The 22,022-nt window shown below is 42.9% G+C and overlaps 1 protein-coding gene across 2 annotated transcripts in view; it reads left to right on the forward strand.

Annotated features, from left to right (window-relative positions):
- LOC106560380 (rho GTPase-activating protein 39) overlaps positions 1–22,022 on the forward strand; it is a 198,374-nt gene that overhangs the window by 165,792 nt on the left and 10,560 nt on the right. Inside the window, exons 6-11 of one of the 2 annotated variants that reach the window (XM_014123252.2) lie at positions 758–922; positions 1,133–1,318; positions 1,596–1,622; positions 1,894–1,966; positions 2,243–2,383; positions 8,663–8,736. In XM_014123252.2, coding sequence (XP_013978727.1) covers positions 758–922; positions 1,133–1,318; positions 1,596–1,622; positions 1,894–1,966; positions 2,243–2,383; positions 8,663–8,736 — 666 coding nt within the window. The remainder of the gene's footprint in view (positions 1–757; positions 923–1,132; positions 1,319–1,595; positions 1,623–1,893; positions 1,967–2,242; positions 2,384–8,662; positions 8,737–22,022) is intronic. The other variant, XM_014123253.2, reaches the window with a different exon arrangement.

A 22,022-nucleotide genomic window follows, 5' to 3' on the forward strand; every position in this document is an offset into this window, starting at 1 on the left:
AACAGAAATCTGCCCCCATCTCAACCATCAGAGAGAAATAGGGTGGAAGGGAGAGATAGACTGGTGGGGGGTGAGAGAGAGAGAGAGAGAGGGGGGGGGGATAGGCAGTTAGGGAGAGGGAGAGATGCGGGGGTTAGTGGAAAATAGCAGGCCTGAAAGTGCTTACCAAGGAACACAGTGCTACTCAAACTCAGAGCAGAGAGAAAGAAAGAAAAACATGAGATGTTAAAGGGAAAAAAGATGTCAGTCTGTCCTCTACTCTCTTTCCTCACAGCATTCCCTTTTAACATCATGTATCTACTGCTACTGTTTCTCTCTCTTTATCCCTCTCTCTCTCTCATTCTCAACCTCTCTCTTTCTCTCTCCCTCTCAACCTTACTCTCGCTTTCTCTCTCTCCCTCCCTCTCTCTCTCTCTCTCTCTCATTCTCTTCCTCTCTCTTTCTCTCTCCCTCTCAACCTTACTCTCGCTTTCTCTCTCTCCCTCCCTCTCTCTCTCTCTCTCATTCTCAACCTCTCTCTTTCTCTCTCCCTCTCAACCTTACTCTCGCTTTCTCTCTCTCCCTCTCTCTCTCTCATTCTCTTCCTCTCTCTTTCTCTCTCCCTCTCAACCTTACTCTCGCTTTCTCTCTCTCCCTCCCTCTCTCTCTGTCTCTCATTCTCTTCCTCTCTCTTTCTCTCTCCCTCTCAACCTTACTCTCGCTTTCTCTCTCTCCCTCCCTCTCTCTCTGTCTCTCCTTCTCTTCCTCTCTCCCTCAGTCGGAGGATCTTGGAGCGTGTGCTCAGTTCGAGGCGAGTCGGAATGCTCGGAACATGATGCCCAGCGCCAGCTGTGGAGTGTTCCCAGAATTCACCTTGAGGAAGCCGTCCTCCGAGACCGACATCGAGAACTGGGCCTCCAAACACTTTAACAAACACACACAGGTACACACACACACACTTAACTTTACACTTTAACACACACTGATACATTACAGACACACACGCCGCTTTACAATTTAAAATACACAGGAACAGGCGCACTCTCAGTACTCACTGTCTCACACAAACACATCTATATAATATCTAGTATAACTAAAGCGAAATATTCTCCTTCCTCCTTCCTCTCCCCCTCCTCCTCTTCCTCCTTCTCAGGGTCTGTTCCGGCGTAAGGTGTCCATAGCCAACATGCTGGCGTGGAGCAGTGAGCCAATCAAAAAGCCCATGATCGTGACGTCAGACCGTGCGGTGAAGAGAGAGGCGGTGGAGATCTTTAAACTCATCCAGACCTACATGGGAGACCGCCGGGCCAAGACTGACCCGCTCACTGTCGCCCTGGAGGTCTGCAGACTCTCTGATATCCTTATGTCATATCACAATTGGCACCCTATTCTCTATACAGTGCACCACTTTTGACCAGAGCCCTTATGGACCCTGGTCAAAAGTAATGCACTAAAAGGGGAAAGGGTGCCATTTTGGACTCAGCCATTGTCTCCCCTTCTGCAGCCATGTGTCATTTTATGTGCTTCTGATTTTGTGCATCAAGGAAATAAACATGACTTAATGATTCCACCCCCCTCATTTCCTCTCTGTCTTTCTCTCTCTCTTTCGTGCCAAGACTGGCCCCCTGAACATCGCCCTAGAGGTCTGCACAGACCCATTTATTATCCCTCTCTCCGTTCTCTGCTTCTATCTACTTGTTCATGTCTCTCTTTGAATCTACTTTCACTGTGTTGCTTCTCACTTCTCTACTTTTTTACTCTGTTATTTTATGCATTTATGTCTTTTAAGCTTCAATTTTCCTTCAGTTTATTAATTCTGCACATCATGGAAACATATGTGATTTTTAATAATTCCCTTCTCTCCCTTCTCTGTCCTTTCTCTCTTTCTTCCACCCCTCCCTCTTTTCTTCCCAGGTGGCAGTGCGTGGTTGGAGCAGCCAGGGTCTTCGTGATGAACTCTACATTCAACTGTGTCGTCAGACTACAGGTACACACACAGACACATACACACACACACACACACACACACACACACACACACACACACACACACACACACACACACACACACACACACACACACACACACGGCCAGCTTTACACCTGAACACACACAGCTACGTGCACACACACTGTATAACACTAACAGTGTGTAAACTACTGGACACATAATTAACAAATCTATTAATTCATTAGACACAGGCTTGATGCGCAGTCAACCTGAAGTCAAATGAACACTAACCCCATGCACTACTTCTCACAGAGAACTTCCGTTATGATAGTCTGGAGAGGGGCTGGGAGCTCATGGCTGTGTGTCTGGCCTTCTTCCCTCCTACACCTCGCTTCCACTCCTACCTGGAGGGATACATCTACAGACACATGGACCCCGTCAACGATACTAAAGGTGGGATGACAGATAGTGTGTGATGTGTGTGGTTACGTGCATGTGTGTGTGGTGGCTAGCTGGCTGTGGCTATGCATTTTAATGGCGCACACAGACCAACCTAACCTCCACGAAGTTGACGATTTAACATATGGAATTGTTGGGAAATTAATAGAAAATGATGCCGGTTTTCGGTGGTCAGATACAGGATGGCCACCCACTGCTAATTACCATTCATTTGCGCAGGGTCTGTTTTTCCCTTTAGGCTTCCCAAGCTGTCAGTTAGTGTCTGTTTTTCCCTTTAGGCTTCTCAAGCTGTCAGTTAGTGTCTGTTTTTCCCTTTAGGCTTCCCAAGCTGTCAGTTAGTGTCTGTTTTTCCCTTTAGGCTTCCCAAGCTGTCAGTTAGTGTCTGTTTTTCCCTTTAGACTTCTCAAGCTGTCAGTTAGTGTCTGTTTTTCCCTTTAGGCTTCCCAAGCTGTCAGTTAGTGTCTGTTTTTCCCTTTAGACTTCTCAAGCTGTCAGTTAGTGTCTGTTTTTCCCTTTAGGCTTCCCAAGCTGTCAGTTAGTGTCTGTTTTTCCCTTTAGGCTTCCCAAGCTGTCAGTTAGTGTCTGTTTTTCCCTTTAGGCTTCCCAAGCTGTCAGTTAGTGTCTGTTTTTCCCTTTAGGCTTCCCAAGCTGTCAGTTAGTGTCTGTTTTTCCCTTTAGGCTTCCCAAGCTGTCAGTTAGTGTCTGTTTTTCCCTTTAGGCTTCTCAAGCTGTCAGTTAGTGTCTGTTTTTCCCTTTAGGCTTCCCAAGCTGTCAGTTAGTGTCTGTTTTTCCCTTTAGGCTTCCCAAGCTGTCGGTTAGTGTCTGTTTTTCCCTTTAGGCTTCCCAAGCTGTCAGTTAGTGTCTGTTTTTCCCTTTAGGCTTCCCAAGCTGTCAGTTAGTGTCTGTTTTTCCCTTTAGGCTTCCCAAGCTGTCGGGTAGTGTCTGTTTTTCCCTTTAGACTTCTCAAGCTGTCAGTTAGTGTCTGTTTTTCCCTTTAGGCTTCCCAAGCTGTCAGTTAGTGTCTGTTTTTCCCTTTAGGCTTCCCAAGCTGTCAGTTAGTGTCTGTTTTTCCCTTTAGACTTCTCAAGCTGTCAGTTAGTGTCTGTTTTTCCCTTTAGGCTTCCCAAGCTGTCAGTTAGTGTCTGTTTTTCCCTTTAGACTTCTCAAGCTGTCAGTTAGTGTCTGTTTTTCCCTTTAGGCTTCCCAAGCTGTCAGTTAGTGTCTGTTTTTCCCTTTAGGCTTCCCAAGCTGTCAGTTAGTCTCTTTTTCCCTTTAGGCTTCCCAAGCTGTCAGTTAGTGTCTGTTTTTCCCTTTAGGCTTCTCAAGCTGTCAATTAGTGTCTGTTTTTCCCTTTAGGCTTCTCAAGCTGTCAGTTAGTGTCTGTTTTTCCCTTTAGGCTTCTCAAGCTGTCAGTTAGTGTCTGTTTTTCCCTTTAGGCTTCCCAAGCTGTCAGTTAGTGTCTGTTTTTCCCTTTAGGCTTCCCAAGCTGTCAGTTAGTGTCTGTTTTTCCCTTTAGGCTTGCCAAGCTGTCAGTTAGTGTCTGTTTTTCCCTTTAGGCTTCCCAAGCTGTCAGTTAGTGTCTGTTTTTCCCTTTAGGCTTCCCAAGCTGTCGGTTAGTGTCTGTTTTTCCCTTTAGGCTTCCCAAGCTGTCGGTTAGTGTCTGTTTTTCCCTTTAGGCTTCCCAAGCTGTCAGTTAGTGTCTGTTTTTCCCTTTAGGCTTCCCAAGCTGTCAGTTAGTGTCTGTTTTTCCCTTTAGGCTTCCCAAGCTGTCGGGTAGTGTCTGTTTTTCCCTTTAGACTTCTCAAGCTGTCAGTTAGTGTCTGTTTTTCCCTTTAGGCTTCCCAAGCTGTCAGTTAGTGTCTGTTTTTCCCTTTAGGCTTCCCAAGCTGTCAGTTAGTGTCTGTTTTTCCCTTTAGACTTCTCAAGCTGTCAGTTAGTGTCTGTTTTTCCCTTTAGGCTTCCCAAGCTGTCAGTTAGTGTCTGTTTTTCCCTTTAGACTTCTCAAGCTGTCAGTTAGTGTCTGTTTTTCCCTTTAGGCTTCCCAAGCTGTCAGTTAGTGTCTGTTTTTCCCTTTAGGCTTCCCAAGCTGTCAGTTAGTCTCTTTTTCCCTTTAGGCTTCCCAAGCTGTCAGTTAGTGTCTGTTTTTCCCTTTAGGCTTCTCAAGCTGTCAATTAGTGTCTGTTTTTCCCTTTAGGCTTCTCAAGCTGTCAGTTAGTGTCTGTTTTTCCCTTTAGGCTTCTCAAGCTGTCAGTTAGTGTCTGTTTTTCCCTTTAGGCTTCCCAAGCTGTCAGTTAGTGTCTGTTTTTCCCTTTAGGCTTCCCAAGCTGTCAGTTAGTGTCTGTTTTTCCCTTTAGGCTTGCCAAGCTGTCAGTTAGTGTCTGTTTTTCCCTTTAGGCTTCCCAAGCTGTCAGTTAGTGTCTGTTTTTCCCTTTAGGCTTCCCAAGCTGTCGGTTAGTGTCTGTTTTTCCCTTTAGGCTTCCCAAGCTGTCGGTTAGTGTCTGTTTTTCCCTTTAGACTTCTCAAGCTGTCAGTTAGTGTCTGTTTTTCCCTTTAGGCTTCCCAAGCTGTCAGTTAGTGTCTGTTTTTCCCTTTAGGCTTCCCAAGCTGTCAGTTACTGTCTGTTTTTCCCTTTAGACTTCTCAAGCTGTCAGTTAGTGTCTGTTTTTCCCTTTAGGCTTCCCAAGCTGTCAGTTAGTGTCTGTTTTTCCCTTTAGGCTTCCCAAGCTGTCAGTTAGTCTGTTTTTCCCTTTAGGCTTCCCAAGCTGTCAGTTAGTGTCTGTTTTTCCCTTTAGGCTTCTCAAGCTGTCAATTAGTGTCTGTTTTTCCCTTTAGGCTTCTCAAGCTGTCAGTTAGTGTCTGTTTTTCCCTTTAGGCTTCTCAAGCTGTCAGTTAGTGTCTGTTTTTCCCTTTAGGCTTCCCAAGCTGTCAGTTAGTGTCTGTTTTTCCCTTTAGGCTTGCCAAGCTGTCAGTTAGTGTCTGTTTTTCCCTTTAGGCTTCCCAAGCTGTCAGTTAGTGTCTGTTTTTCCCTTTAGGCTTCCCAAGCTGTCAGTTAGTGTCTGTTTTTCCCTTTAGGCTTCCCAAGCTGTCAGTTCGTGTCTGTTTTTCCCTTTAGACTTCTCAAGCTGTCAGTTAGTGTCTGTTTTTCCCTTTAGGCTTCTCAAGCTGTCAGTTAGTGTCTGTTTTTCCCTTTAGGCTTCCCAAGCTGTCAGTTAGTGTCTGTTTTTCCCTTTAGGCTTCCCAAGCTGTCAGTTAGTGTCTGTTTTTCCCTTTAGGCTTCCCAAGCTGTCAGTTAGTGTCTGTTTTTCCCTTTAGGCTTCTCAAGCTGTCAGTTAGTGTCTGTTTTTCCCTTTAGGCTTCCCAAGCTGTCAGTTAGTGTCTGTTTTTCCCTTTAGGCTTCCCAAGCTGTCAGTTAGTGTCTGTTTTTCCCTTTAGACTTCTCAAGCTGTCAGTTAGTGTCTGTTTTTCCCTTTAGGCTTCCCAAGCTGTCAGTTAGTGTCTGTTTTTCCCTTTAGGCTTCCCAAGCTGTCAGTTAGTGTCTGTTTTTCCCTTTAGGCTTCCCAAGCTGTCAGTTAGTGTCTGTTTTTCCCTTTAGGCTTCTCAAGCTGTCAGTTAGTGTCTGTTTTTCCCTTTAGGCTTCTCAAGCTGTCAGTTAGTGTCTGTTTTTCCCTTTAGGCTTCTCAAGCTGTCAGTTAGTGTCTGTTTTTCCCTTTAGGCTTCCCAAGCTGTCAGTTAGTGTCTGTTTTTCCCTTTAGGCTTACCAAGCTGTCAGTTAGTGTCTGTTTTTCCCTTTAGGCTTCCCAAGCTGTCAGTTAGTGTCTGTTTTTCCCTTTAGGCTTCCCAAGCTGTCAGTTACTGTCTGTTTTTCCCTTTAGGCTTCCCAAGCTGTCAGTTAGTGTCTGTTTTTCCCTTTAGACTTCTCAAGCTGTCAGTTAGTGTCTGTTTTTCCCTTTAGGCTTCTCAAGCTGTCAGTTAGTGTCTGTTTTTCCCTTTAGGCTTCCCAAGCTGTCAGTTAGTGTCTGTTTTTCCCTTTAGGCTTCCCAAGCTGTCAGTTAGTGTCTGTTTTTCCCTTTAGACTTCTCAAGCTGTCAGTTAGTGTCTGTTTTTCCCTTTAGGCTTCTCAAGCTGTCAGTTAGTGTCTGTTTTTCCCTTTAGGCTTCTCAAGCTGTCAGTTAGTGTCTGTTTTTCCCTTTAGGCTTCCCAAGCTGCCAGTTAGGGCCTGTTTTCTGTGTGTGTGTGTGTGTGTGTGTGTGTGTGTGTGTGTGTGTGTGTGTGTGTGTGTGTGTGTGTGTGTGTGTGTGTGTGTGTGTGACTGACTGGCCATGGATTGGGTTGTTATTGGAGCCTTTCACCTCAGCATTCCACTATTTTGAGACTGGTGTTTTGTGGGTACTGTAATGAAGCTGCTAGTTGAGGACTTGTGAGGAGTCTGTTTCTCAAACTAGATACTCTAATGTACTTGTCCTCTTGCTCAGTTGTGCACCGGGACCTCCCACTCCTCTTTCTATTCTGGTTAAGCCAGTTTGCACTGTTCTGTTAAGGGAGTAGTACACAGCGTTGTACGAGATCTTCAGTTTCTTGGCAATTTCTCACATGAAATAGCCTTCATTTCTCATAACAAGAATAGACTGACGAGTTTCAGAAGAAAGTTTTTGGCCATTTTGAGCCTGTAATCGAACCCACAAATGCTGATGCTCCAGATACTCAACTAGTCTAACGAAGGCCAGTTTTATTGCTTCTTTAATCAGAACAATCATTTTCAGCTGTGCTAACATAATTGCAAAAGGGTTTTCTAATGATCAATTAGCCTTTAAAATGATAAACTTGGATTAGCTAACACAAAGTGCCACTGGAACACAGGAGTGATGGTTGCTGATAATGGGCCTCTGTACGCCTATGTAGATATTCCATAAAAAATCTGCTGTTTCCAGCTACAATAGTCATTTACAACATTAACAATGTCTACACTGTATTTCTGATCAATTTGATGTTATTTTAATGGACAAAAAATGTGCTTTCTTTCAAAAACAAGGAAATGTCTAAGTGACCCCAAACTTTTGAACGGTAGTGTATTCTTAAGCAATAAGGCACGAAGGGGTGTTGTATATGGCCAGTATACCACGGTTAAGGGCTTTTCTTGGGCACGACACGATGTGGAGTGCCTGGACACAGCCCTTAGCCGTGGTATGTTGGCCATATATCACAAACTCCCAGGTTGCCTTATTGCTATTATAACTGGTTACCAATGTAATTAGAGCATAAAAAAAGTAATTGTTTTGTCACACCCATGGTATACGGTCTAATATACCACGGCTTTCAGCTAATTAACATTCAGGGCTCGAACCACCCAGTTTATAATATAGTTTTGCTATAGTAATATTACAGTGTTTATACTATAGTAAACTTTACTACAGTATACAATAGTGATGTCCACAAAAACAGTACAGTCAATACTACAGTATACTTCTGCAAAAAGTATACTATAAATATAGTAATACTACAGTATTTAGAGTATAGTATACTATAGTATTTTTTCATATGGGTGTCTACTAATTCATTTACATTTTACTATTCATTTTGTTGCCTGATTGAAAGGAGGTTCTCCCTCCATCTCTCCTCTCTGACCCATATTACATATTTCTGCACTGCAGTCTCTGTAAGGGGAGAGTCCTGGGCATCATTGTTCAGTCTTTTTACATTAGTGTAGGGTAACTGGTAACTGCTAGGACTGTTACCTCAGTGAAATACTGCTGTTGTGTGTATGTAACTATGTAGACAATAGGAACTAGATGGTTGAACAGTGTGTCAGTGTATGTGTGTTTGTGTGTGTGTGTGTGTGTTCTTGTAGGGTCAGGAGGACAGTGGCCTGGAGCAGTATGGTGTGTTTCCAGAATTAGACCAGTGTTACCCTCCAGTAATGAACTATTGTGTGTGTGTGTGTGTGTGTGTGTGTGTGTGTGTGTGTGTGTGTGTGTGTGTGTGTGTGTGTGTGTGTGTGTGTGTGTGTGTGTGTGTGTGTGTGTGTGTGTGTGTGTGTGTGTGTGTGTGTGTGTGTGTGTGTTCTTGTAGGGTCAGGAGGACAGTGGCCTGGAGCAGTATGGTGTGTTTCCAGAATTAGACCAGTGTTACCCTCCAGTAATGAACTATTGTGTGTGTGTGTGTATTATCTCTGTTTCCTTCCTGTACCAGTGTTTTGAGTCCACTTCTCTTCGGTAATTACAACACGTTACTGTATGATCTAACGACTAACCTCTGTGTGTGTGTTATTTCTTCCAGGAGTGGCGATCAGCGGCTATGCCAAATACTGTTACCGTAAACTGCAGAAGGCTGCTCTGACCGGAGCTAAGAAGGTCTGTGCTCGGTTATTCCCTGTTTTTTTCTCTTCTTTCTAATCTTCCACTCCTGGGATGTCTGTCTGTTGTCTCTGTACCTGGCGGGGCTGTGTCTGGGGGGCAAGTCTGCTCGTCTTCCTCCCCTGTTAGCCGTAGCGCAGTTAGCGCTGGGTTAGTTAGCTAGCTGTTAATTGGCTGAGAGCACAGTAACCAAGGGGAGTAACGAGGTCTATGTAGCTAACTACTAGCCATCCCTACGGCAACAACACACGCCACTTAATTAATACTCCTCCTCATGCACGCCACACACAGACACACACATACACACGCACACACACACAGAGACACACTATACACACCCTGATAACACAGCGTACCCCACTGCAATCTGATTAAGAATTCCATATCGGAATGCTCCCAGGGATGGGAATGGGAGGGGAATATGGGGCACAATGACATGCTACTTACACACAACACACACAGACACACACACACACACACACACACACACACACACACACACACACACACACACACACACACACATTCAACGGTATGTCACCATTGACTTGTATTGCTTTAGGTTCTTATTTTCTGAATATTAATAAGTAGATCAATCAAATGTATTTATGAAGCCCTTTTTACTAGAGGTCGACCGATTACGATTTTTCAACGCCGATACCGATTATTGAAGGCCCAACAAAAGCCAATACCGATTAATCGGCCGATTTTTATTTACTTATTTATTTATTTGTAATAATGACAATTACAACAATACTGAATGAACACTTATTTTAACTTAATATAATACATCAATAAAATCAATTTAGCCTCAAATAAATAATGAAACATGTTCAATTTGGTTTAAATAATGCAAAAACAAAGTGTTGGAGAAGAAAGTAAAAGTGCAATATGTGCCATGTAAGAAAGCTAACGTTTAAGTGCCTTGCTCAGAACATGGGAACATATGAAAGCTGGTGGTTCCTTTTAACATGAGTCTTCAATATTCCCAGGTAAGAAGTTTTAGGTTGTAGTTATTATAGGAATTTAAGGACTATTTCTCTCTATACCATTTGTATTTCATATACCTTTGACTATTGGATGTTCTTATAGGCACTTTAGTATTGCCAGTGCAACAGTATAGCTTCCGTCCCTCTCCTCGCTCCTACCTGGGCTCGAACCAGGAACACATCGACAACAGCCACCCTCGAAGCAGCGTTACCCATGCAGAGCAAGGGGAACAACCACTCCCAAGTCTCAGAGCGAGTGACGTTTGAAACGCTATTTGCGCGCACCCCGCTAACTAGCTAGCCATTTCACATCGGTTACACCAGCCTAATCTTGGGAGTTGACAGGCTTGAAGTCATAAACAGCGCAATGCATTGCGAAGGGCTGCTGGCAAAACGCAGTAAAGTGCTGTTTGAATGAACGCTTACGAGCCTGCTGGTGCCTACCATCGCTCAGTCAGACTGCTCTATCAAATCATAGACGTAATTATAATATAATAAACACACAGAAATACGAGCCTTAGGTCATTAACCTGTTTAGGATAGGGGGCAGTATTTTCACGGCCGGATAAAAAACGTACCCGATTTAATCTGGTTATTACTCCTGCCCAGAAACTAGAATATGCATATAATTGTTTGATTTGGATAGAAAACACCCTAAAGTTTCTAAAACTGTTTGAATGGTGTCTGTGAGTATAACATAACTCATATGGCAGGCCAAAACCTGAGAAGATTCCATACAGGAAGTGCCCTCTCTGACCATTTCTTGGCCTTCTATAGCCTCTTTATGGAAAATAGAGGATCTCTGCTGTAACGTGACATTTTCTAAGGCTCCCATAGGCTCTCAGAAGGCGCCAGAACGGGGAATGATGACTCTGCAGTCCCTGGGCGAAAAACAGTAGGGCTTTTGGAAAGTGGTCGTTCTGAGAACAATGACACGGGCGCACGCGTGCATGTGAAGACTCCATTTTCTATTTTCAGTGTTTGAACGAAAACAAGGTCTCCCGGTCGGAATATTATCGCTATTTTACGAGAAAATCGTAAAAACGTTCACAAAAAGCATAACAATTATTTTAAGAATTATAGATACATTACTCCTATATGCACTCGATATGTCCGATTTTAAAATAGCTTTTCGGAGGAAGCACATTTTGTAATATTCTAAGTACATAGCCCAGCCATCAAGGGCTAGCTATTTAGACACCCGGCAAGATTAGCCTTCACCAATATCAGATTTACTATTATAAAAGTTTGATTACCTTTTGTTGTCTTCGTCAGAATGCACTCCCAGGACTTCTACTTCAATAACAAATGTAGGTTTGGTCCCAAATAATCCATCTTTATATCCAAATAGCGTCGTTTTGTTCGTGCGTTCTAGACACTATCCGAAATGGTAAACCACGGTCGCGCGCATGGCGCAGAACGTGACAAAAAATGTCTAAATATTCCATTACCGTACTTCGAAGCATGTCAACCGCTGTTTAAAATCAATTTTTATGCAATTTATCTCGTAGAAAAGCGATAACATTCCGACCGGGAATCTGCAATAAGCTAAACAGCCTAATGAGAATACTCCACGGGGGGCTAATCGCGCACGCGCCTCATTCCATTGTCACCTAATGGGACACTTGGATAAGGCGATAATCTGTTTCAGCCTGAGGCTGCCTCGTAATCGTTCATGATTTTCCCGGGTTCTGAGAGCCTATTGGAGCCCTGGGAATTGTCACGTTACAGCTAAGATCCTTACTCTTCAATAAACAGATGCAAGACGCACGACTCCTTGTCAGACAGGCCACTTCCTGCATGAAATCTTGTCAGGTTTTTGCCTGCCATAGGAGTTCTGTTATACTCACAGACACCATTCAAACAGTTTTAGAAACTTTAGGGTGTTTTCTATCCAAACCTGAACAATAATATGCATATTCTAGCTTCTGAGTTGGTGTAGGAGGCAGTTAAAAATGGGCACATATTTTTTCCAAAATTCTCAATACTGCCCCCTAGCCCAAACAGGTTAAACAGCGTTTGACATGCTTCGAAGTACGGTAATGGAATATTTAGAAATGTTTTGTCACGATACGCGCCGGCGCGTCACCCTTCGGATAGTGTCTTGAATGCAAGAAAAAAAAAAAGAAAAACAGCTATTTGGATATAACTATGGATTATTTGGAACCAAAACAACATTGGGTGTTGAAGTAGAAGTCCTGGGAGTGCATTCTGACGAAGAACAGCAAAGGTAATCCAATTTTTCTTATAGTAAATCTGAGTTTGGTGAGTGCCAAACTTGGTGGGTGTCAAAATAGCTAGCCATGATGGCCCGGGCTATCTACTCAGAATATTACAAAATGTGCTTTCACTGAAAAGCTATTTTAAAATCGGACACCGCGATTGCATAAAGGAGTTCTGTATCTATAATTCTTAAAATAATTGTTATGTTTTTTGTGAACGTTTATCGTGAGTAATTTAGTAAATTCACCGGAAGTTTTCGGTGGGTATGCTAGTTCTGAACGTCACATGCCAATGTAAAAAGCTGGTTTTTGATATAAATATGAACTTGATTGAACAAAACATGCATGTATTGTATAACATAATGTCCTAGGAGTGTCATCTGATGAAGATCATCAAAGGTTAGTGCTGCATTTAGCTGTGGTTTTGGTTTTTGTGACATTATATGCTAGCTTGAAAAATGGGTGTGTGATTATTTCTGGCTGGGTACTCTCCTGACATAATCTAATGTTTTGCTTTCGTTGTAAAGCCTTTTTGAAATCGGACAATGTGGTTAGATAAAGGAGAGTCTTGTCTTTAAAATGGTGTAAAATAGTCATATGTTTGAAAAATGGAAGTTTTGGGATTTTTGAGGAGTTTGTATATCATTGGATATTGGCGAGGCGTTCCGCTAGCGGCACATCTAGATGTAAGAGTTAATATGGTCGAATCCGGAAACTATCATCTCGAAAACAAAACGTTTATTCTTTCAGTGAAATACGGAACCGTTCCGTATTTTATCTAACGGGTGGCATCCCTAAGTCTAAATATTCCTGTTACATTGCACAACCTTCAATGGTATGTCATAATTACGTAAAATTCTGGCAAATTAGTTCGCAACGAGCCAGGCAATGAACGCAAGAGCAGTGACACAATTTCATGTTAGCAGGCAATAGTAACTAAATATGCAGGTTTAAAAATATATACTTGTGTATTGATTTTAAAGAAAGGCATTGATGTTTTATCGTTAGGTACATTGGTGCAACGACAGTGCTTTTTTCGCAAATGCGCTTGTTAAATCACCTGTTTGTCAAAGTAGGCTGTGATTCGATGAGAAATTAACAGGCACCGCATTGATTATATGCAACGCAGGACACGTTAGATAAACTAGTAATATCATCAACCATGTGTAGTTAACTAGTGATTATGTTAAGATTGATAGTTTTTTATAAGATAAGTTTAATGCTAGCTAGCAACTTACCTTGGCTTCTTGCTGCCCTCACGTAACAGGTAGTCAGCCTGCCATGCAGGCTCCTTGTGGAGTGCAATGTAAGGCAGGTGGTTAGAGCGTTGGACTAGTAACCGGAAGGTTGCAAAAACTCATCCCCGAATCCCCCCAGAACAAGGCAGTTAACCCCCATTCCTAGGCCGTCATTGAAAATAAGAATGTTTTCTTAATCTGACTTGCCTAGTTAAATAAAGGTGTAAAAAAAATGAAAATAATAATAATTTTAAAAATAATACAAAATCGGCAAATCGGTGGCCAAAAATTCCGATTACCGATTGTTATGGAAACTTGAAATCGGCCCTAATTAATCGGCCATTCCGATTAATCGGTTGACCTCTACTTTTTACATCAGCAGATGTCACAAAGTGCTTATACAGAAACCCAGCCTAAAACCCCAAACAACAAGCAATGCAGATGTAGAAGCACGGTAACTAGGAAAAACTCCCTAGAAAGGCAGAACCTAGGAAGAAACCTAGAGAGGAACCATGCTCTGAGGGGTGGCCAGTCCTCTTCTGGCTGTGCCGGGTGAAGATTATAAGAGTACATGGCCATTAAGGCCAGATTGTTCTTCAAGATGTTCAAACGTTCATAGATGACCAGCAGGGTCAGATAATAATAGGTGAATGAGAGGATAAGCTAATCTCCAATTAGTCTCATCATTTAGCCTTTGATTTAGTATTTGACTGTTTGTGTGGCAAAGGACTTCATGTGTTTCCATTTCATTAGCCTCTCATTTGAATCATCTCCCTCTAGCTGTTTGTGTGTGTGTGTGTGTGTGTGTGCGTGCGTGCGTGCGTGCGTGCGTGGGTACGTACGTGCGTACGTGCGTGTGCGCGAGAGAGAAGGGGGTAAGGCTGGGAGGGTGAGGAGGGAAGGCTGGGTGTCATGGAAACAACCTCCTGGGGGACATTCCATTCCGTTGTTCATCTATCCTCGCCCTGACCTAAAAAACACTATCTGACTAACTGACTCACTAAACCAGTTCCGATCGATACAAGCCCAGCTAGCTGCCGGTTTTAGACCAGTACCAATCATTATCAGGCCACTCCACTGGTTTAAATGGGTTGTAATATAACGGCCTCTCTCTACTGCCCACTGGGCACAGACTTCAGTTCAACGTCTAGTTTTGATATACATTTAGTTGAGTTGTCAACTAACATGAATTCAACGTGAAATCAACAAAAAATGTCACCATGTCATTGGATTTCAGTTAAATGTTGAGGGAAAAGAGGACACAATTCCCTTAAATTGATAACTTTTTTCTAATCCAATCAGTTTTCCACATTGATTCAACTACATCACATTAGATTTTTTGGTTGAAATGACATGGAAACAACATTGATTCAAGCAGTCTTGCCCAGTGGGTGGTGTCCAGTGCTGATCTCTACTCAGACCTTCTGACATCTGACCTTTCGAATGCCCTGGAAACCTCTCTTTGAGGTTTGTCGAACACTGAAATCTGAACTAAAGACCTCGGTTTAAAAGCTGGCAGTGTTTTTATATACTTTTAATTTTATTTTGAATCCTGCGGCTCTGTTGGGCTAAGTTTCTGTGAGCGCTGCTATCTGTCCCGGGATCCTGCCCGAGTCCATATAGGGGGAGAGACGCGAAAGCCCAGCTAGCATAGCTGGCTCGGCGGCCTCAAATGGAAGCCGCTATTGAACGTTTCCAACGTTGCAGGAGCTGTGTTTACTTTGCTTTGTTCCGGGACAATGTGGACCGCGTTGACTTTCAATGTAGCAACTGCTTGCTTGCGGAGGACTACAGGAGCAAAGTAGCTACTCTTAGCAAGCAAGTAGCAAACCTACATAGCTACTGGGGAACCCACGCCCACCTACTTTTTATTTTTCTTCCACCCCAGTAGCCGGACGCCGCTCTGGTCTGGTGGAAGTTTTGCTCTCCACAGCCGACTGGCCGGTGCTAGGCAGGGTTCCATCCTTGAAGGGGTCCCACCTTCCCTGGAGAACGGAGCTGATCTCGACTCAACCAACCAGCCATGGAGGTACGTCACTCGCCGTGGAAGTCGAAGAAAGCGTCCTCTGGCAACGGGGGTCTCCATGGAGATGTTGAGCCTGGAACTGACACAGACCAGGAACAGCTTTGCCTCTCTGGATCCACAGGTTCCGGCGCCTTCGTCCTTGGTGGCTTCCCAATCAAGATCGGATCCGGAGGTACCTGCGTCTTCGTCCTCGGCTCTGTCTTCCTCTCCGTTGGCTTCTACCTCGGCTTCAAATCCTCAGAGCTCCCAGCCTCACCAGACAGTGAGGCTGCCTGAGAGACCGGCCCATTCAACATCACCAGCTGTCATCATAGGCAGCTCTGTGGTGAGAAACATCTCGGTCCCCAAGGCAAAAACCCTGTGTTACCCAGGAGCACAAGTACAGGACATAACAAGGCTGCTTCCGACTGTTCTACCACAGATGCCGGGAGCTGACACTGTCGTAGTCCATGTGGGGTCAAACGACATCAGGAGGGCTAGCTCGGAACATTTGAAAATGTATTTTATAGAACTGATTTTAGCATTAAAAGACTACAAAAAACGGACAATAATTTCAGGTCCAGTACCATCGTGGGGCTGCGGGTGTGAAAGATTCAGCAGACTGCTGGCATTACACATCTGGTTAAAAGACTACTGTAGCTCTGCTGGAGTCACTTTTATTGATAACTTTGACACCTTCTGGAAACAGAAGATACTCTACAGGAATGACGGAGTCCATCCAAATCATCTTGGCTCCTGCATTTCAAAGCTGCGTTGAAACAATGACTGGTAAATAATCCAAGACCAACTCAGTTAATCCCTACCATTGTGACAATGAGTCGTCATAATGCTGCATCAAATGTACATGATCTTAGGGGCATTTGGCAAACACAATGTAAGTAATTTCATTTATGTACCCCTAATTGCACCGAATACATCTGTTTATCCTACAGCTATTGTAAGCAGTAATCATGAGCCTATAAACCAGAGTTACACTGTTAGCACTGAGGCGGTGTGCAATAGTAGGAAGACCACTTTATGCAGCTCACCCTGCACTATCAACTCCCATGTAAATAACATGAGTAAGTCTACCTCTGATAAGCTTCCCAGTAAAGCATTAAAAACAATCAAGCAACCCAGAAAAGTGCTAAAAATAGCCCATATTAACATATGTAGCCTAAGAAACAAGGTCCATGAAGTCAATAACTTGCTTGTAACAGATGACATTCATATTCTGACTATCTCTAAACTCACTTAGATAATACCTTTGATGATACAGTGGTAGCAATAGATGGTTATAACATCTACCGAAAAGACAGAAATGCCAACGGAGGTGGTGTTGCTGTCTATATTCAGAACCACAATCCTGTAAAGCTTAGAGAGGATCTAATGTTAAATACTGTTGAAGTAATATGGCTACAGGTTCATCTGCCTCACCTAAAGCCCGTTCTTGTGGGAAGGTGCTAAAGACCACCAGGTGCTAACAGTCAGTATCTGGATAACATGTGTGAAATGCTTGATAATGTATGTGATATCAACAGAGAAGTATATTTTCTGGGTGATTTAAATATTGACTGGCTATCACCAAGCTGCCCACTCAGGAAAAAACTTCAAACTGTTACCAGTGCCTGCAACCTGGATCAGATTGTCAGTCAACCTACCAGGGTAGTTACAAACAGCACAGGAATTAAATCATCAACATGTTTTGATCACATTTTTACTAACGCTGCAGATATTTGCTTCAAAGCAGTATCCAAATCCATAGGATGTAGCGATCACAATATAATAGCCATATCTAGGAAAACCATAGTTCCAAAGGCTGGGCCTAATATAGTGTATAAGAGGTCATTCAGGAAGTTTTGTAGTGATTCATATGTTGATGATGTAAAGAATATTTGCTGGTCTGTGGTGTGTAATGAGGAGCAACCAGACGCTGCACTTGGGATCTCAATGGGATCTCAATCCCATTGAGATCTGGGACCTGTTGGATCGGAGGGTGAGGGCTAGGGCCATTCCCCCCAGAAATGTCAGGGAACGTGCAGGTGCCTTGGGGGAAGAGTATGGTAACATCTCACAGCAAGAACTGGTAAATCTGGTGCACAGGAGATGCACAGTAGTACTTAATGCAGCTGGTGGCCACACCAGACACTGACTGTTCCTTTTGATTTTGACCCCCCTTTGTTCAGGGACACAGTTTTCCATTTCTGTTAATCACATGTCTGTGGAACTTGTTCAGTTTGTCTCAGTTGTTGAATCTTGTTATGTTCATACAAATATTTACACATGTTAAGTTTGCTGAAAATAAATGCAGTTGACAGTCTGAGGACATTCCTTTTTTTGCTGAGTTTATAATCTAGTTAGTTCCCCAGGGTAGCTGTTTAGGCCCCTTGCTTTTTTCAATTTTTACTAACGCCATGCCACTGACTTTGAGTAAAGCCAGAGTTTCTATGTATGCGGATCACTCAACACTATACAGGTCAGCTACTACAATGACTGAAATGACTGCAACACTTAACAAAGAGCTGCAGTTAGTTTCAGAGTGGGTGGCAAGGAATAAGTTAGTCCTAAATATTTCTAAAACTAAAGCATTGTATTTGAAACAAAACACTCACTAAACCCTAAACCTCAACTAAGTCTTGTAATAAAGTATGTGGAAATTGAGCAAGTTGAGAAGACTAAACTGCTTGGAGTAACACTAGATTGTAAACTGTCATGGTCAAAACATATTGATGCAGAAGTAGCTAAGATGGGAAGAAGTCTGTCTATAATAAAGCAATGCTCTGCCATCTTAACAACACTATCAACAGGGCAGGTCATACAGACCCTAGTTTTGTCGCACCTTGACTACTGTTCAGTCGTGTGGTCAGGTGCCACAAAAAGTGACTTAGGAAAATTGCAATTGGCTCAGAACAGGGCAGCACGGCTAGTCCTTGGATGTACACAGAGAGCTAATTTTAATAATACGCATGTCAATCTCTCCTGGCTGAAAGTGGATGAGAGATTGACTTCATCACTACTTTTATTTATGAGAAGTATTGACATGTTGAATGCACCGAGCTGTCTGTCTAAACTACTGGCACACAGCTCGGACTCCAGAAGACATGCCACAACAGGTCTCTTCACAGTCTCCAAGTCCAGAACAGACTATTGGAGGAACACAGTACTACGTAGAACCATGACTACATGGAACTCTATTCCTCGTCAAGTAACTGATGCAAGCAATAAAATTAGATTTAAAAAACAGATAAAGAAAATACCTTATGGAACAGGAGGAACTGTGAAGCAACACAAACATTGGCACAGACACATGCACACACACACACACACACACACACACACACACACACACACACACATATGATAACGTACGCACTAGACATACACATGGATTTAGTACTGTAGATATGTGGTAGTGGTGGAGTAGGGGCCTGAGGGCACACAGTGTGTTATGAAATCTGTGAATGTATTGTAATGTTTTAAAATGGTACAAACTGCCTTAATTTTGCTGGACCCCAGGAAGAGTTGCTGCTGCTTTGGCAGCAGCTAATGGGGATCCATAATAAATACAAATACAAAAAAAAAACATACTAGTAACTCTATCTACGTCCTAGTAACTCTATCTACATCCTAGTAACGCTATCAATGTCCTAGTAACTCTATCTACGGCCTAGTAACTTTCTCTATGTCCTAGTAACTCTCTCTATGTCCTAGTAACTCTCTCTATGTCCTAGTAACTCTCTGAATGTCCACCTCTCTATGCCTATCTGTGTACCAAACACTACACCGTGGGTGTGTTGCCTCAGAGCCAGCAGCATTGCAGGGAATGCTGCTACAACATCAGAGTCTAGACCCCCCTTACTCAACTGGCGGGCCGGATCCGGACCCAGAACGGGGTCAATACGGACCAGGGCCCCCCCACCCCAAAACAAAATATTGAAAAAATAATATACAATGCATTTGGAAAGTATTCAGAACCCTTTACTTTTTCCAGGCTTATTCTAAAATGGATTAAATAAATGTTTTTCTCCATCAATCTACACACAATACCCCATAATGAAAATTCCTTACAAATAAAAAACATAAATACCTTATTTACATAAGTATTCAGACCCTTTGCTTTGAAACTCGAAAATTGAGCTCAGGTGCATCCTGTTTCCATTGATCATCCTTGAGATGTTTCTACAACTAGATTGGAGTCCACTTGTGGTAATTTCAATTGATTGCACATGATTTGGAAAGGCACACACCTGTCTATATAAGGTCCCATTGACAGTGCATGCCAGAGCAAAAACCAAGCCTTGAGGTCAAAGGAATTGTCGGTAGAGCTCCGAGACAGGATTGTGTCAAGGCACGGATTTGGGGAACAGTACCAGAAATGTCTGCAGCATTGAAGCTCCCCAAGAACACAGTTGCCTCCATCATTCTTAAATGGAAGAAGTTTGGAACCACCAAGACTCTTCCTAGAGCTGGCCCTGGCCAAACTGAGAAATCAGGGGAGACGGGTCTTGGTCAGGGAGGTGACCAAGAACCCAATGGTCACTTTGACAGAGCTCCAGAGTTTCTCTGTGGAGTTTGGACAACCTTCCAGAAGGACAACCATCTCTGCAGCACTCCACCAATCAGACCTTTATGGTAGAGTGGCCAGATGGAAGCCACTCCTCAGTAAAAGGCACATGACAGCCTGCATGGAGTTAGCCAAAAAGCACTTAAAGACTCTCAGACCATGAGAAACAAGATTCTCTGGTCTGATGAAACCAAGATTGATCTCGTTGGCCTGAATGCCAAGCGTCACGTCTGGAGGAAACCTGGCACCATACCTACGGTGAAGCATGGTGGTGGCAGCATCATGCAGTGGTATATTTTTCAGCAGCAGGGACTGGGAGACTAGTCAGGATCAAGGGAAATATTATTATTATGTTACCTTTATTTAACTAGGCAAGTCAGTTAAGAACAAATTCTTATTTACAATGATGGCCTACCGGGGAACAGTGGGTTAACTGCCTTGTTCAGGGCCAGAACGACAGATTTTTACCTTGTCAGCACGGGGATTCAATCCAGCAACCTTTCAGTTACTGCTGGCCCAATGCTCTAACAACTAGGCTACCTGCCGCCCCAAGATGAACAGAGCGAAGTACAGAGAGAACCTTGGTGAAACCTGCTCCAGAGCTCTCAGGACCTCAGATTGGGGTGAAAGTTCACCTTCCAACAGGACAATGACCCTAAGCACACAGCCAGTATAAACATCTTTGGAGAGACCTGAAAATAGCTGTGCAGCGACGCTCCCCATCCAACCTGAGAGAGCTTGAGAGGATCTGCAAAGAAAAATGTGAGAAACTCCCCAAATACAGGTGTGCCAAGCTTGTAGTATCACACCAAAGAAGACTTGAGGTTGTAATTGCTGCCAAAGGTGCTTCAACAAAGTACTGAGTAAAGGGTCTAAATACTTATGTAAATGTGATATTTCAGTTTTGCTTTTTAAGATATTTGCAAAAAAATCTAAAACCTGTTTTTGCTTTGTCATTATGGGGTATTGTGTGTAGATTGGTGAGGAAAACAAACAATTTAATACATTTTAGAATAAGGCTGTAACGTAACAAAATGTGGAAAAAGTCAAGGGGTCTGAATACTTTCCGAATGCACTGTATACATTTTTGGAATAATGCGTAAAATTGCAGGAGATTAGCTTTAAAACAGCAAAACAAATCTCTGCCCCATGCAAAATTTGTAGAATTGCAGGAAATTTGCTTTAAAACTGCAACATTTTTTATCCGCCAGCAAGGGGTGTGAATACATGGGGTCGCATGGGTTGTAAGATGGGTGTTTGTTACTACGCCGATAAATTACATTATCCATCCGGACGTTTGCCAGCCAGGAAATTTGTGTGATCGGACCTTCTCAAATTGTACTTGAGTACACCTGGTCTAGACCATCTAATATCCCTGTGTAAACCAGACTACTAGCCTCCCACTGGGCACAACACGTAAATTCAACGTGGAGAATTGGGTACGGTTCTTATAGTGGATATTATGTTGAAGATCTGACGTTGTTTTAGGGCTGGGCGATATGGCCAAAATATCATATCATGGTATTTTTCTACTTTTTGACGGTATGACGGTATTTGACGGTATTTTATATTTTTGATTAATAAAAGTTCTACATTTGCTTTATGAGTAGTGCGTGACCCTAGGGTGGCAATACATACATTCTAAATTATTTCAAGGGGTCTTTCTCCTTTCTCATTGTTTTATTGTTCAATTCAACTTCAACCAAAAATAATTTCCTGCATTTCCATCAATTTCTGCATTTCCTGCACTCATTTGAGATCATTTCCACACTGCCACGATATGGGCAAAAAAACTAGACCTTATTTTTGACCAAATGTTGCAATTGCGATTTAGGTCAAAACACTTGGTGAACTTTTAGAATCATGGAAATATAATGTTTATTCTTATTCTATAGTTAGAATATAAATAATAGTGGGCACTTTGAATACAGTTGTTTGACATGACAACGAATGAAAATGCCATGGATGAGTTATTGTGACAGGTCAGAAACCAAAGTGATGTTCAGTGTTTCCTAGGGGACCCTATAATCTTTGGCTACATTAAATCTTTATTCATGTAGCCAACGTATTCATGCTTCACCTATTCCTCTTTGATTTAGAAGATACTGTTGCACAAACAACATGCTGATTTAGGTCTCCACCAGCACTGGTATCGGGCTGTATTAGCTAGCTACTTTCGCTCTGACTCACTACTTTTATTAACTAGTTACCTAGCCAAGCTAACTAGCGATGTGCATTAGTGGCTAACACGATTTAGCTTAACTT

This window comes from Salmo salar, chromosome ssa10, assembly GCF_905237065.1.
Source record: "Salmo salar chromosome ssa10, Ssal_v3.1, whole genome shotgun sequence".
In the NCBI taxonomy this organism is placed as follows: domain Eukaryota; kingdom Metazoa; phylum Chordata; class Actinopteri; order Salmoniformes; family Salmonidae; genus Salmo; species Salmo salar.